The sequence below is a fragment of the Acomys russatus genome, chromosome 19 (assembly GCF_903995435.1).
Source record: "Acomys russatus chromosome 19, mAcoRus1.1, whole genome shotgun sequence".
NCBI lineage: Eukaryota > Metazoa > Chordata > Mammalia > Rodentia > Muridae > Acomys > Acomys russatus.
Window position 1 is genome coordinate 47561872 of NC_067155.1, and position 14161 is coordinate 47576032.

The following is a 14161-nucleotide window of genomic DNA, read 5'->3' on the forward strand; positions in this document are numbered from 1 at the left end:
CCAGCCACTCATCAGCAGACACCCTGAGAGCAAAAAGGCCAGATGCAGCCGAAGAGGGAGTCTGCAGTATAAATGCCTCACATTCAAGAAAGGCCAGGAACTGAAAATCGATAAGGAAACAAAAACAGAATCTAGATGGAAAATGGAATATATATATATATATATATATATATATATATATATATATAGAGAGAGAGAGAGAGAGAGAGAGAGAGAGAGAGAGAGAGAGAATGCCTGATAAACACATAAAAAGGTCACCAACGCCATAGGAAAAAAATAAATGGAAACCAGAGTGAGGCAACATAGCCCCCTGGACAACCAGCCTGGAGAAAATTGCTCGCTTTCCAAACATGATGGACAAGTTCATGAGGCCGTAGGATGATGGTGCCTACTTTGGAAAATGGGATCAGTCATTGCTGCTGTTTGTTAATGACACACACATACCCACTTGCCCCGGGACCAGCATCTACACTCCCAGGCTCGTGCCCAACAGGCATGAACACACACCAGGAAGGTCTGGAAGGTTCTGGCATGTTCCCTGCACAGCCCACGCTGGGATGGGTCTGTGCGTGGAATGGGCATTCAGACACTGGCTGCATTGGGCCACTTGTGTTAAGGTGACCTCATGGGCATGTCGGCTCTGTGAGGAATGTGGCACTCGTGAGGACAGGTGGCTTCCTAGGAAGGTGCTAGCTTCCCTGACCCATGCTCTTCAGATGGGAGTGAGGGAGTTTGCCCTGAATTATCCTAACCCCAACAGCTCACGTTCTGAGCCCAAGTTCACCAGCCTACTGTCTCCCTCTGAACATAAACACATACTTGGCTTAAGCATCACAAGCAAATTAGAAATGACAAAAATCTGTGGCGGTTTAAGCAAACAATTCTACTTCTAAGATGTTTTCATAGAGAGAGACCTGAGTGGGCACAGGGCAGTTCATCATAGCATTGTCTGTTAGGCTTGAGACTGGGAAAAGCCAGACACCACAGTGGGGGGCAGGGTGTGGGCTGTGAAGCAACCACGGAAGTGATCAGGGAGTTTATGGCAATTGGCTTGGACACTCAGACAGATTGAACCAAACACTGGGAAAGATGGCATGGCTGGCCTCACCTCATTTACACAACTCTGTATGTGTGCCCTTGTGTCCACAGAGCCCCGTCGGGGGCCCATTAGAGCTTCACATTCATTGCAGATGAATTTTTTTTTTTTTTAAGGAGCCACAGCACAGCACAGTATACAGCAGGAGGCTACCAGGTGCACAGAACACCACAACAAAAGAAGAAAACGCATCATTTACATTAGAAGAAGACCTTTTTTTCTTCCCATGTGGCCAACAAGATGGCTTAGTGGGTAAGGTGCTTGCCCTCAAACCTGCTGACCTAAGTTTGAGACTCACATAGTGGAAAGAGAGAACTCACTCCCACAATTTGTCCTCTGGCTTCTGTACACATGCCATGGCACATGAACACACACACACACACACACACACACACACACACACACACACACACACAAATAAATAAATAAATAAAATAATTTTAATTTTTTGTCTTTTGTTTTTGATTTTTCGAGGCAGGGTTTCTCTGTGTAACAGCTCTAGCTGTCCTGGAACTCTCTCTGTAGACCTCGAACTCACAGAGATCCTTCCTGCCTCTGCCTCCCAAGTGCTGGGATTAAAGGTGTATGCTACCACTGCCCAGCTAATAATTTTAATTTTTAAAAAAGACCTTTTTTTTTTTTTTTTCATTCACAACAGATCGTAGCAAAATAATAGTTGTAAACCACTGGTTTTCAATGTTGTTCTTTAAGAAACAGATCTAAGTGCTTAATGATCTAAAGTGGAAAATAATCCAAACACATCCCAGGAGCTAAAGGATAGGATGCCCACACAATAGAATATTATATAGCAGTGGTTACAATCTAACTGTTTCTACCGCAATGACAGATGGAATTCTCAACTGGAACTCTCCCAGGGCATTCCTGGCAACGTCAGGAATTTGGTTGTCACGGCTGGAGTCTCTGCTCCAGGCACTGAGTGAACAGAGGCCACAGATGTCGCAGGGTGCCCTCCAGCTAGCTCATCAACAGTGTTCACAAATCCCCATATCTCGGCAGCATCTCGCTGAGTCAAGAGGCCACGGCTGTTTTAGCAGACAGGTCAGTTGCTATGGAAATAGCCAACATCTGGATCCCGTGCCTGCCTGAGTATGCCAGGCAGGACCTATCCTCCGGCTCCACGGGGACACTAGACTGGAGAACTGTCACGTGAGCCACTCGACTTTGGCATCTACTTCGCGAACATTATCAATCGCAGTGTCCTAGGAGGCTGGGTTGATATGTGCTACTTTGCATGAAGATGGACTCCCAAGACCAAAACAGCACTCCAAGAGAAGTCATGGCTTCCAGCACTCTTAGAGGGGACCATACAATAAAGCAGCTAGCCTCGGGGATGGAGCCGAGAAAGGTGGTGCAGTGGCCTGAGATATAGCCTAGCAGACATCCCTGAGATCCAGCCAATCCATAGGTATACCAAGCCTGGGCAGGCCATCTGTCTGCAAAGGGGCAGCTCCAAACACTGGCTTGACTCGGCTCACTTCTCCTCCGCAGCCTGAGCATCCTGGGTGGTGGGCAGGACCCAGTCCACTCACAGGGACACTGCCTTAGGTTCCAGGGCCTTTAAGCAGGTTTGCTATGATATGGGCTGAGGGAAGGGGGTACACTGTACCCACCCTTCACCCCTAGAACTCACCAGGTTCCTCTCAGTGTACTACGCAAGAAGAAGCCTCCCCTGAGGAAATGCCCCCATCACATTGTCCTGTAGGCAAGTCTGTAGGACATTGTCTTGATTAATGATTGATGTGGGGGGGGGGGACCCAAGGTGCTGTGGGTGGTGCCACCCCTAGGCAGGTAGCCAAGGGAGTGAGAAGAAAAGTAACTGAATGTGAGCTTGAGCACCAAGCTCAGAAGCAGTGTCCTTGCTGGGCCTCTTTTTCAGTTCCTGCCTTGACTTCCCTTGTTGATCAGGGGACACACACACACACACACACACACACACACACACACACACACACACACACACACACCTAATTAACCCTTTCCTCCCCAGCTTGCTTCTGGTCACAGCGTTTATCACAGCAATAGACAGCAAACCTGCACAGGTACCTACACGCTTAAGATTCTGGCCGGGTGTGGTGGCGCACGCCTTTAATCCCAGCACTCGAAGGCAGAGGCAGGAGGATCCCTGTGAGTTCGAGGCCAGCCTGGTCTACAAAGGGAGTCCAGGACAGCCAAGGCTACACAGAGAAACCCTGTCTTGAAAAACCAGCGGGGCTGGAGAGATGGCTCAGAGGTTAAAAGCATTGGTCCTGAGTTCAGTTCCCAGAAACCACATGGTGGCTCGCAACCATCTGTAATGAGATCTGGTGCTCTCTTCTGACCTGTAGGCACACATGCAGGCAGGAGACTGTATACATAATAAATAAATCTTAAAAAAAAAAAAAAAAAAAAAGATTCAGGGGTGCCACGCCAAGCATACTGCATGACAAGAAGAGAGAGAGCCCCTCAGCCTGGAACCCCAACCTTAGCTTGTATGTGCTTTGATGTGTTGGAAGACAGTTCTGTGACCCCTGTTCCATGTTGTGGACACAGCTGGGGGAGACCGTGAGTGCTGGCCTGCCCCTCCCCCAGCTCCCTCAGTTCATTTCGGTCAGCCCCAGAGAGAATGGCACAGGAGTTGCTTTCTTGCAGCTGCAGCTGCAGCAGCCCTCCTACACATCCTCAGGGAGACAGCATGAACCTTCAACCAACCAACCAAACAAACAAACAAGCAAAGACAAACAAACAAACAAAACCCCACACAAAACAAAACAAAAAAAAACCAAAACTCTTAAGACTGTCTTTAACTACCGTTCTCTTCTGGTAGGATAAAAATTCCCCTCGCTCTCTCTTTAGGTACAATTTCTCAGTGGAGCTCTTTGTTAAAAATAACCCCAGCAACCGGCCATTAAGCCAGGCATGTGTCTTAGCCTATCCTTCCGGTTCTTTTTTTCTCTGGTTTGCAAATTGGCACCTCCCCAGAACTTCACAGAAGACAAAAGTGGAGCCTTCCACAAGACTGCCACCAACAGCACCAGGAGGGTGGGACCTGTAGTAATCCTCCTGCAAAGGAAGGCCATCCCCTCCTCTCAGGCTGGTTCCCCTGGCTGTGGCCTGCAAGCCTTCACATAGGCTTACGTCTGTGTGTGTGTGTATGTGTGTGTGTTTGTGTGTGTCTGTGTGTGTCTGTGTGTGTCTGTGTGTGTGTCTCTGTGTGTGTGTCTGTGTGTGTATGTGTGTGTATGTGTGTGTGTATGTGTGTCTGTATGTGTCTGTGTGTCTGTGTGTGTGTGTCTGTGTGTGTGTCTGTGTGTGTGTGTCTGTGTGTGTGTCTGTGTGTCTGTGTGTGTCTGTGTGTGTGTGTGTGTGTGTGTGTGTAGGTTAAAGGATAACTTGTAGAAGTCACTTCTGTCCTTCCACCATGTGACTCCAAAGCATTGAATTCAGGTTGTCAGGTTTGGTGGCAGAAGACCAGTATATCCTATCTGACTCACTGGCTCTACCACTACCTTCTGAAGTAGACTCAGCACTTGAGACAGTCCAGACTCCTCCTACCTTTGAGAGAGAAGCCTGTACATCCCCACTCAGGTCAAGCCTGCAACTCTTCACCAGCTCCTTTGATCTGAGTTGTCCCTGTCCCCTGCTCCTGCCCCACCCCCATCTCCTCCACAGAACCAGTAAGTGAGCGTAGAGGCAGGCAGGCAGGCAGGCATCCCGCCCTCCCACTGCCTTCTCCTGAATATCCCAGTGAGGGGGACAGCCACCTACACCTGCTTCCTGCTCCTACATTCCAGTCAGGGTGTGCTGGGCAGGGCAGAACATCTGCACGGTGAGTTCTAGTTTTTACTGCTGCTGAGGTGCCTGGGGCACCTTAGTGGGATAATCAGTCTTCAAGACTATGTTAGTCTGTCCTTGACCACTGCTTATAAAGCTACGTCCTCAGAAGCGAGTCACACACACACACACACACACACACACACACATACACACACACATGCACAGGAGACCCCAAGAGAGATGAAGTGAAAGTGGAAGGGGGAGGGCTACAGTCTGTCACTGTCACCCTACCTGGATGACAGCCTGAGAGACTTCTGTCTTTTCTCTTTGTCTCTCTCCCCTGCCTTCTCAATCCCTATTCCTCTCTCTTTCTCTCTCTGTCTGTCTGTCTGTCTGTCTGTCTCTCTCTCTCTCTCTCTCTCTCTCTCTCTCTCTCTCTCTCTCTCGCTCTCTCTCTCTCTCCACCACCCCCATGGCATGACCAGTGGGCACCAGAAGGGGAAAGCAAGATGGAGGAGTCAGTTAAAAGAGAGGTGTCCCTTTGCAGATAGGTAAGTTTCCAGAGCACTGGGCAGACCCCACTAATGTGGTATACATGGCAAATCCAAGGTTCTCAGAGGGCTCTGTTGAATACTGGGAGCCCTGAAAGCCAGGTTAGGGAGCAGGACCAAGCAGCAGCATACCGCCAGACCTGTCGGAGACACTTTGAAGACAAACACGGGGGAGAAGCGCAGGATGGGCTCCCTTCACAAAGGAGAGAGGAAATGACACCAGGACAAGGATGGAAACGTCTTGGGTTTCTTAGCTCCAGCCAGTCTGAGTGTATGCAGGCCCACTGTGCACAGGCGTGCTCTCCTTGGTGTGTGCCTAGCCCTGGCTCTGAGCCAGCTTATCTGCCCTCTGCTCTCAGTGGTCCTTATCCATCCTCCTGGCTCTCCTCCTGTCGCCAGAGAGCATCCCTGACTGTGTTTTCCAACATGCCTCCACCTGGCTTCTCAACATCTGCTGTCCTGGAGCACTGGGGTTCCCAAGATCTCAGGGACGCCGCCCCTACTGTGTGTGCTCAATGTCACCCTCAAGACGCTAGGTGCCTGCTACAAGCCTTTGAGGGATGCACAGGAAGACAGTGGGTATGAACACATCTGCACAAGCATCTTAGGGACAATAGTGCATCAGCTCCCATCTCAGCCATCCTCACCTGCAGGAGGAGCTACATAAAGATGAGAGAACCTCAGTGCAAATGAACACATCAGGACAAACAGCTCATCCCTCCAAACCCAAAGCACAGAGGTGTCACTCTTAAGCTCTGTAGCAGCTCAGCTCTGCATTGTGCTTACACCGTCATGCCGGCTAAGTGACACTGGGACCTCTGTCCCTCTACTCCAAATAAATGTTGCCACAAGCCAGAGGCATGCCCATAAGAGCTGCGCTCACCTCCGAGAGCCACAGCAGGGGACCCCAGAGGCCTCTTCACTCAATGTCAGCCCTTGTTGTGTGTCATTGGCGAGGCTTGGCCGCATGGTCCAATAACAAAATTACAAGGAGATGGGCTCTGGGGAGCAAAATGTGCTCTTTACCCAGTGTTAGGCCCTTGTAAGGCTCTTCCCTCAACACTACAGATGCACAAATCAGAGTCAGTGAGGGGCATGCCTTCCACTCACCAGTTCGTGCCTAAGATGGACAGTGATCAGAGGAGAGCCGGACAGGTTCTGGGACAGCGTGGGTGGTGGGGATACCTCCAGGGAGATCAGGTGGCTGGCGACAGACAGCAGGCAGTCTCTGCAGTTTACAGCCTCTGGAATCCTTGGAAATCAGTGGAAAAGGGTTACAAATGGGGATCGAGGGCGGGTGTGAAGCTAGGCAAAGACTTTGAAGCAAGTGTCCAGAGACCAATATTTTCCTTTTCTTTATTCTTTTTTGGTTTTGTTTTGTTTTTGTTTTTAGAGACAGGGTTTTTCTGTGTAGCCTTGGCTCTGTCCTGGATTTGTTTTGTAGATCAGGCTGACCTCGAACTCATAAAAATCCGTCTGCCTCTGCCTCCCCGAGTGCTGCTGATTAAAGGCGTGCATCACCACATCTGGAACTGGCCCCTGTGGGTAAGCATCTTAATTCTGTCTCTTGGTTCTACCGACTTGGAAGTGTGACAACCTCTTGGGAGGTGAGAAAGGGCAGGACCTCAAAATACACCAGAGAATGCAGAAGAACAGGTCTTTGACCCCAGGCTTGGAAATCTCAGCGCGTTTTTTCGCCCGACTATGTAACCTCAGGCACGCAATCTCCTGTCTGAGCTACACAAACATGTGGTCAGTACTTGTGTGGTAGGGTCTACTGTCTCGTTGCCTCCTGTCCATCCCTTTCTTCATGAAGGTGTCTCGGTTTCCTCAGCTTGTTCAGCGGGCCACTCTTCCTCCATTCAGCCACACACTCAGAGCTGTGAGTACTTGGCTGTGGAGCAAGTCCTCCCATCTAGGGCTGTGTTGGGCAGTGCAGCATATTCCTCAACCACGTGACAGCTCAGGGATAAGGTCACGCCCCAGGAACTTGCCATGGAATGAAGAGAATAAGGGAGGGAGGGCTGGGACAGGGTGTCGATTCTCTCTGCTGGATGTCAGCCCTCAAGGACAAGGTCTCCCTACCTTAAAACTGTCAGGTGACTGCTTGGCAGAGAAGGGAGACCACCCTGAGGAGGGCCTAGAGATGGGATCTGGTAACATCAGAAGGACAGCTGGACAGCTGGACCACACTGCCCCTGATGCCAGATGCCTGCGGGATGTTCAGCTTACACTATCCAACAAGTCCTCATTTGCTTGAAACCATTCAGACTAGTCCGGGCGTGGTGGCGCACGCCTTTAATCCTAGCACTCGGGAGGCAGAGGCAGGCGGATCACTGTGAGTTCGAGGCCAGCCTGGTCTACAAAGCTAGTCCAGGACAGCCAAGGCTACACAGAGAGACCCTGTCTCGAAAAAATAAAAGAACAAAAACAAACAAACAAACACACAAAAAACACCATCAGACTAGATATCTCTGCCTCACTCTGGCCTACAACAGCCCACCGATCTCTCCTGTTTCTGTCCTGGAGTTCTAATGACATGCCTGCTATTCATGGCCAAGGCCGGGGAAGGGACAGTACAGTGAGACACCTGGTGTGCAGGAGTTCGGCTTGTGGTCTGGTGAGCTTAACATGTGAGTGACCCCGGGTGAGTTTAATTATGTGCCTGAGCTTCCTGCTCTCCTCATACCAACTGTGGAGGAAGGAAGGAGAGGGAGAAATAGAGAAAAGGGGAGGAAAGAAATCTTCCCAAGGGAGGCAATTATAAAGGCAGGTCTGCTGCCTTCCTGTTCTACAGATGTGGAAACTGAGGCTCAGAGAGCTTCATTCACCAGTCCCAGGTCACTGTCAGCCCAAGGGCCACTAACGAGGTCCCTAGCCTATGCCTCTGAGCATAGCTGACCTGTCTGCCCCCCAGAGCCTGCTAGATTCCACTTCTCAGACTTCCCTGGTCTTCTCCAAAGGGCCAGGAGCCCATCCTGGCTTGAACAACAGGGAGGCCGCAGGTGCTGGGAGCCAGCATTTTCTAACAGAAAGCCATCCGTGTGTGTGGCAGTGTGGGTGTAAGTGCAGTTGGCCATCCAGGAGACAAGCATATACACCGCCCCTGCCCCCACCCCACCACCACCCACACACACACACACACCACTGTAGAACACTCACTTTGTGCTGGCTGGGGGGATGTTGTTCAGGTAATAGTGCATGGAGTGGTAGAGAAGTCCGACAATCGTGGTCCAGGCTGAGGACAAAACAGAGGTCAGACGCCCATCAACACTCCACTCGTAAGCAGGAGGTGTGCAGGACCACTGCACACTGCGGGGCTGAAGGCGGTGACTCGGGGCCGGGGTGGGGCATGGGGAGAAGAACGCACCACAGAACAATGAGATTTACAGCTGCATGGAAGTTGTGCCAGTTCACGGAGTGCTTGGCTGAGACAATGACCTCCTGACTTGTCCTTTGTGCCTACTCCAGACACAGGTGTGGAGGCCTGCCCAGGACACTGTAGAACCTCAGGGGCAAGGGACGCCTCATAGGCTGCCAGTTGCCTGGCAATGAGTATGTGTCTCAGTCAGTCTGCAGGGGGGGGGGGGGCAGTACGCTGATACTCAATGGAAGTCTGAAGGCTGCAGCAGACACCCAGATGGCTGCAATGTGTCCCTGGCCCCTTGTTAGAGTGAGAACCGACACACTCAGCGTTTCTTTCACGCCACCAGCGTGATAACACTCAGCCATCAGTGGCTGATTTTGTGAGTTCTCTCTGCTGTCAACTCAGGGCCCATTACATGCCAGGCACAACGATGCATACACACTTTGCCTTGTAAGTTCCAAAACCATATCATGAGGCAGGCATTGTTACTGTCCTGGCACAGATACGGTCATCAACTCGCCCAAGGCCACACAGCCAGCCGTGGGCTAAGCTGGGGTTCTAAGCAGAGTTCGGGACCACTGACAAATAAGCGTAGAGAACATGGCCTCGGGCCATCCTGGAAATCTGGGCTGTAATATATCCTAGAGTGGAACCTGGGTGGATAAGGCAGCTAGGGGATGCCTGTCTCCCGAGAGCAAGATACAGAATCTTTGCCGGAGGAAATAGAAGCCTTGGGTACATCTTCTCAAGACCAAAAGATGGATCCTTGGCAGGCCTGGGCCTCTCTCCAGGCCCTCTGAAGAACCACAGCAATTCTCAACTGTGAGCGGACGCAAAAGAGAGGGATCTGCGTAGAAGATGCCAGCCAATACAGCCAAAGTCGCCTGGCCTTGACAGTGCCCCTGGGCTACGCCAGGTGCCCTTGGTTACTCACTCATAATGAGGCTTGATTTGGACTTGTCCTGAGACAGTTTCTGGCTCCCGTATACAGACATACCTTACCTATCCATGCCTATGTTGAACAAGGAGGGGAGGTGCCCCATCTACTCAGAGTCAGCTAACCAAGAGCTGAACAGATTTGGGGACATGCAATACCCTGTGTGATGGGACAGACTCACAGGAACATAAATTTCTAGAACCCCACTCCCAGTCCCTGCTAAATCTACAGTGTGTTGTAGAATGTGATGGTGATGCAGGCTTTGCCTCAGAGCCTTATCTGGGTGCATCCAATACCCCCACCACCCCCACCCTGTGGGAGCAGCTCCCCACCCTCAGGCTACTCCACCTGAGGGCCTGGGAAACGGCAACCGCTCACCTTGGCTGTGAAGGGCCTCTCTCGGAATCTCAATGTAGCTGTGCCCATGGGCTGGGAATCTATAGTGGGGGATGCTCAGTGCTGTCGGAAGGACCTTGGCTATGGAGAAATCTGAAAGAGAAGTGGACACAATGAATGGGGTCAGGCAACAGGCGGAAGACCCTGTGTGTCACTCTTTCTTAAACTGAACCGACCCCTAGAAGAGAGGAATCGCTTCTAGAAAGGGTGACCCAGAACACACATGACATGCACACGTGCACATACATACGTGTGAATGTCCACACACACGCATGAGGTCAGGTGGAGATTTCTGCGTGTGCATGTGTGCATGCATGTGTTCGTGTGTGCATGTGTATATGTGTATAGGGAGTGGCTTGGCAGACAGGCAGCCCCAAAAGCTGCCTCTGGGGGCAGATGAGCTCCTGGACCATTATAGAATGCTGTGTGATTCCACTGCACTGAAGCATCCTCAGACAGAGACTCAAGACAAAGAAGGTCTGTGGGGACCTGACACATCCTGGGAAAGCCAGGCTGCTTCCTTAGAGATGCTCCATTCTGGCGTTCACCCAGACTCCTCCTCCAATGGCCCTCTTCACCCACTCCATGTCTCCAAGGCAGAGAACATCCCACTGGCTACTCAAGGCAGCTAGGAGTCTGGATTCCATCTGAGCCCAGATGGCTGTCATGGGACACCTGTAGCTCCCACATTATGGCAACTGCTTACACAATCCTGTGTGAGTACCGCGACCCACCCCTTCTGACCTAATTCTAACACGTTTCCCTTCAAAAATGGGATTTTGCACAAGGCACTGAGCTCAGAAAATGGTGGTTTATCTCAGCTGTTGTGAGAGCCGCAGGCAGTGTGAAGGCCAGTGGCCTGTACATCCAGCACTCTTTCTCCCACTGCCCCAACTGCCTCCCAATCTGATAACGGCTACCTGCCATGGAGGAAGAGCCTGCGAGGGTGACATGGGGTTCTCTGGGCCGCAGGTTGGATGATATGTGGCCCATGATGGTGTCAATGGTGTTGACTAGGCCCAGCACCATGGTGTTGTCCTGCAAGTAACACAGACATGAAACTCTGAGTACCACCATCCTCAGTGTCACCAGATGGCCACATCAAGAACTCAGACCTTCACTTCCCCATGATGGCTGTAAGAGAGTGAAAGTCACCCAACTGCTCCAGTTCAAAGCCTAGAAAGTGACCGTGCACCTGATGAGCTCACAGAGGGAGCACGGACACAAGTCAAAGCTCACCCAGTGTCATAGCAGTAACTCTTGAAGGACCAGACAGCATAGAAACCTGTTTACAATTCTGTTTAAAGCCCCCCAAAGACCTGGGCAAGTTTTAGGTCTGCACATGTTGGGTCTTATGACTAATGGCCCCTAGTGCTCTGAGCCATGAGCAATTCTTTTCCACTCTCAATGAAGTGGTAGCCTCTTTGGAGGTAGCAGCCCCCAAATCCCCTCTCGTCTCCTTGACTTCCCATCCAATAGCCCTCTTTATCCATTCTGAATCTTTAAGGAAGAAAGGACACCACTGGATTCTACCCACAGGAAGACAGGTCCTGCTTAGTTGCACAGCCTTCTGCTGCTAATTTGGGACCTGGGTTCATGTCAGGGTTTGTGTCCACCTTAGCCTGACTGTCTTGGACTTCAGATAACACAGCAAGGAAGAACAGTTGTCTCAAACCTCCCCCCTGTCCCTTTCTGCCTGGCCCAGTTCTGTCTACCCCTTCCATTCGCTTCCATCCTTTCTCAGACAGCATCTGTCGCCACTGAGCTCTCGGCACCCTCTCACTAACACTCCAGGAGGACCTACTGAGGCGGAACCAGACGCACCAGGCCAATTTTAGACATTGTCTCTTAGGCCTGTGGTCTGATTCCAATCAGAACGTCTGTGTCTTTGGCACACGGTTCTGTGGGGAGCAGCAATTCGTGCCTGCCATTCTCCTCAGTGCTCATAAGCTTGCCTAAGCCTGGATCGTTTCGTAATTATTCATATTTTGCAGCAGATTTGCATATTTTACATTCAAAGAAAGTTCATCGAAATCAATGAAGAGAATCTGCCGGCCTGAGGCCTCCACTGGCTGCCATCCCTCTGCTGGCTGCCCCCACTGGCTATCTTCCCGTGTATCAGACTGCAGCGTGTACACAAAGTCGCTAAGAGACATATTCCTGTAGGTTCTTGAAAAAAGAATATGTTTCTGTGTGAGCCTGTGTCACTCTTACGTGCTTGACCCCCCTCTCCCTCCTGTTTGTCAATGTTATGCAATCTCATTTGACATGGAACTGTTCAATAGAGGGTTCAGAAGAGTGAGCACTTCAGCATGTTGGTAGGATTAGGCCCCTCCTGAGCACTTGGGACCCTCATTTTCCCCTCTCTCATTGCACCCCTGGAAGCCATGTGTAGCACAGAAGCTGGGTGGAACTGAGGTCTCCAAGTCACTGCATCAACTCTGAATATCTGAGTGCTGAGTGCCCATTCATTGTGCTAAGTCACTGTGAGATGGGGGTCTGTTGTTATTGTAGCATGGCCTATACTGACCTGACTAACATGGTGCTCAGAATAAAGAGTGCCTTGGCAAATGTTCTTTTCCCCCTTTTCCCCATTTTGTGTGGGTACGTGGTATGCATGTATGTGCGTGGTTTTGCATGTGTGGGTATGCATGCGCACATGTGCATGTGTGCATGTGAGGCCTGAGGTTCAGGTTGAGAATCAGCCTAAATCACCCTTCCACCTTATTCATCAAGGCAGGGTCTCTCAATCGAACCTAGAGTTCACTGATGTGGCTAGCCGTCTTGCTCTGGGATCCCCTATCCCTGCCTTCCCAGGTTGGAATTAAGGAGCAGGGGGCCCTGCCACGCCCATGCAGCATTTGTGTGGTTGCCTGGGATCGGAACTCTAGTCTGCATGCGTCTGAGCGCTCTCTCTCTCTCTCTCTCTCTCTCTCTCTCTCTCTCTCTCTCTCTCTCTCTCTCTTTCTCTCTCTCTCTCCAACCCCATTTTGGCAAAAGTTCTAGAAAACACAGGTTCCACCAGATGTCTGTAGAATGTATGTGCGTGAGTGGGCTCTGGACCAGACTGTGGGGTTGTGTGAGGTGGCTTCCCGTCACGCTCTGCCTGAAGATCTGGGGTGATTCTTATCTTAATCTGCCATGGCCACAACTATTCATCCACTGTTCTCATGTTTTAAAGAAGTAATACCAATAAGATGGTTGGAAATCAAAGAAATGCGCTCCATTCTGCTTCCTGAATTTCGAGTGCAGGGGGACAAAAGCCTTTCATTTTCTCTTTAATCAAGAAGCACACTTCTGAGCTCTGCCGTCTCGCACTCAACCCGCTGATCTTAAAATGCCAAATATGGCTCTTAACGACTATTCAAGAATGTGGAATAAAAAAAAAAAAAAAATACATTGTGTGAAATGACAAGCAAAGGGCAGCCTTCTGGAAGGGCTGCTCCTTTTCCCACAGCCAGAGGCAGCGACACAGAACTGAGCGTCCCGGGGTCCCCCAGTAGACTAAAAGACACAACACCCTGGGTACATTTAGTGTCTGAGAAAAATGAACTTCAGTGTCCAGGACCATCAGGACCGAGAAAGGTTTTGTTTTTCTTTGAGATTGTTAGGGCCCTAGGATGCCACTGCAGGAAGATAGCCACAACCCAGTACGTATATGCTGAAGGTCAGAGCATCCTTCGCTTACCTCTGATACATGGGTCCAGCTGGGCAGCAGAAGCACCTCACCCACGGTTCTTAAGAAGGTCTAAAGATAAAAGGGAAGGACACTGCTTAACATAGCCCCTCGTGCCTCATGTCTGAGCCTATCAGACTCCTCCCGAATCTTTCCCCATCTCCTCAGCCGGTAATCGGTGTACCGCACAGTGGCAGGCGATAATAGCTTCTCTGTGTATGTATGTTTACATGTGTGTTGGCACACTTTTGTGTTGGTGCACTAGGGAGTGCATTGTGTGCAGGTGAAGGCTGAGGCTGATGTCAGTAACCATCCTTGATTGTTCCTTCACCTTATCCGTTGAGGTAGGATTTCTCAACTAATT

At 50.6% G+C, this 14161-nt stretch overlaps 1 protein-coding gene across 2 annotated transcripts in view; it reads right to left on the reverse strand.

Moving 5' to 3' along the window:
* The window catches only part of Adgrd1 (adhesion G protein-coupled receptor D1), a 114155-nt gene that overhangs the window by 62044 nt on the left and 37950 nt on the right, over window positions 1-14161 (reverse strand). For both annotated transcript variants that reach the window (XM_051161408.1, XM_051161407.1), the window contains 5 exons: window positions 13810-13869; window positions 11042-11159; window positions 10104-10214; window positions 8584-8659; window positions 6532-6673 (listed from right to left, as the gene is read on the reverse strand). In XM_051161408.1, the coding sequence (XP_051017365.1) occupies window positions 6532-6673; window positions 8584-8659; window positions 10104-10214; window positions 11042-11159; window positions 13810-13869 (507 nt within the window). The remainder of the gene's footprint in view (window positions 1-6531; window positions 6674-8583; window positions 8660-10103; window positions 10215-11041; window positions 11160-13809; window positions 13870-14161) is intronic.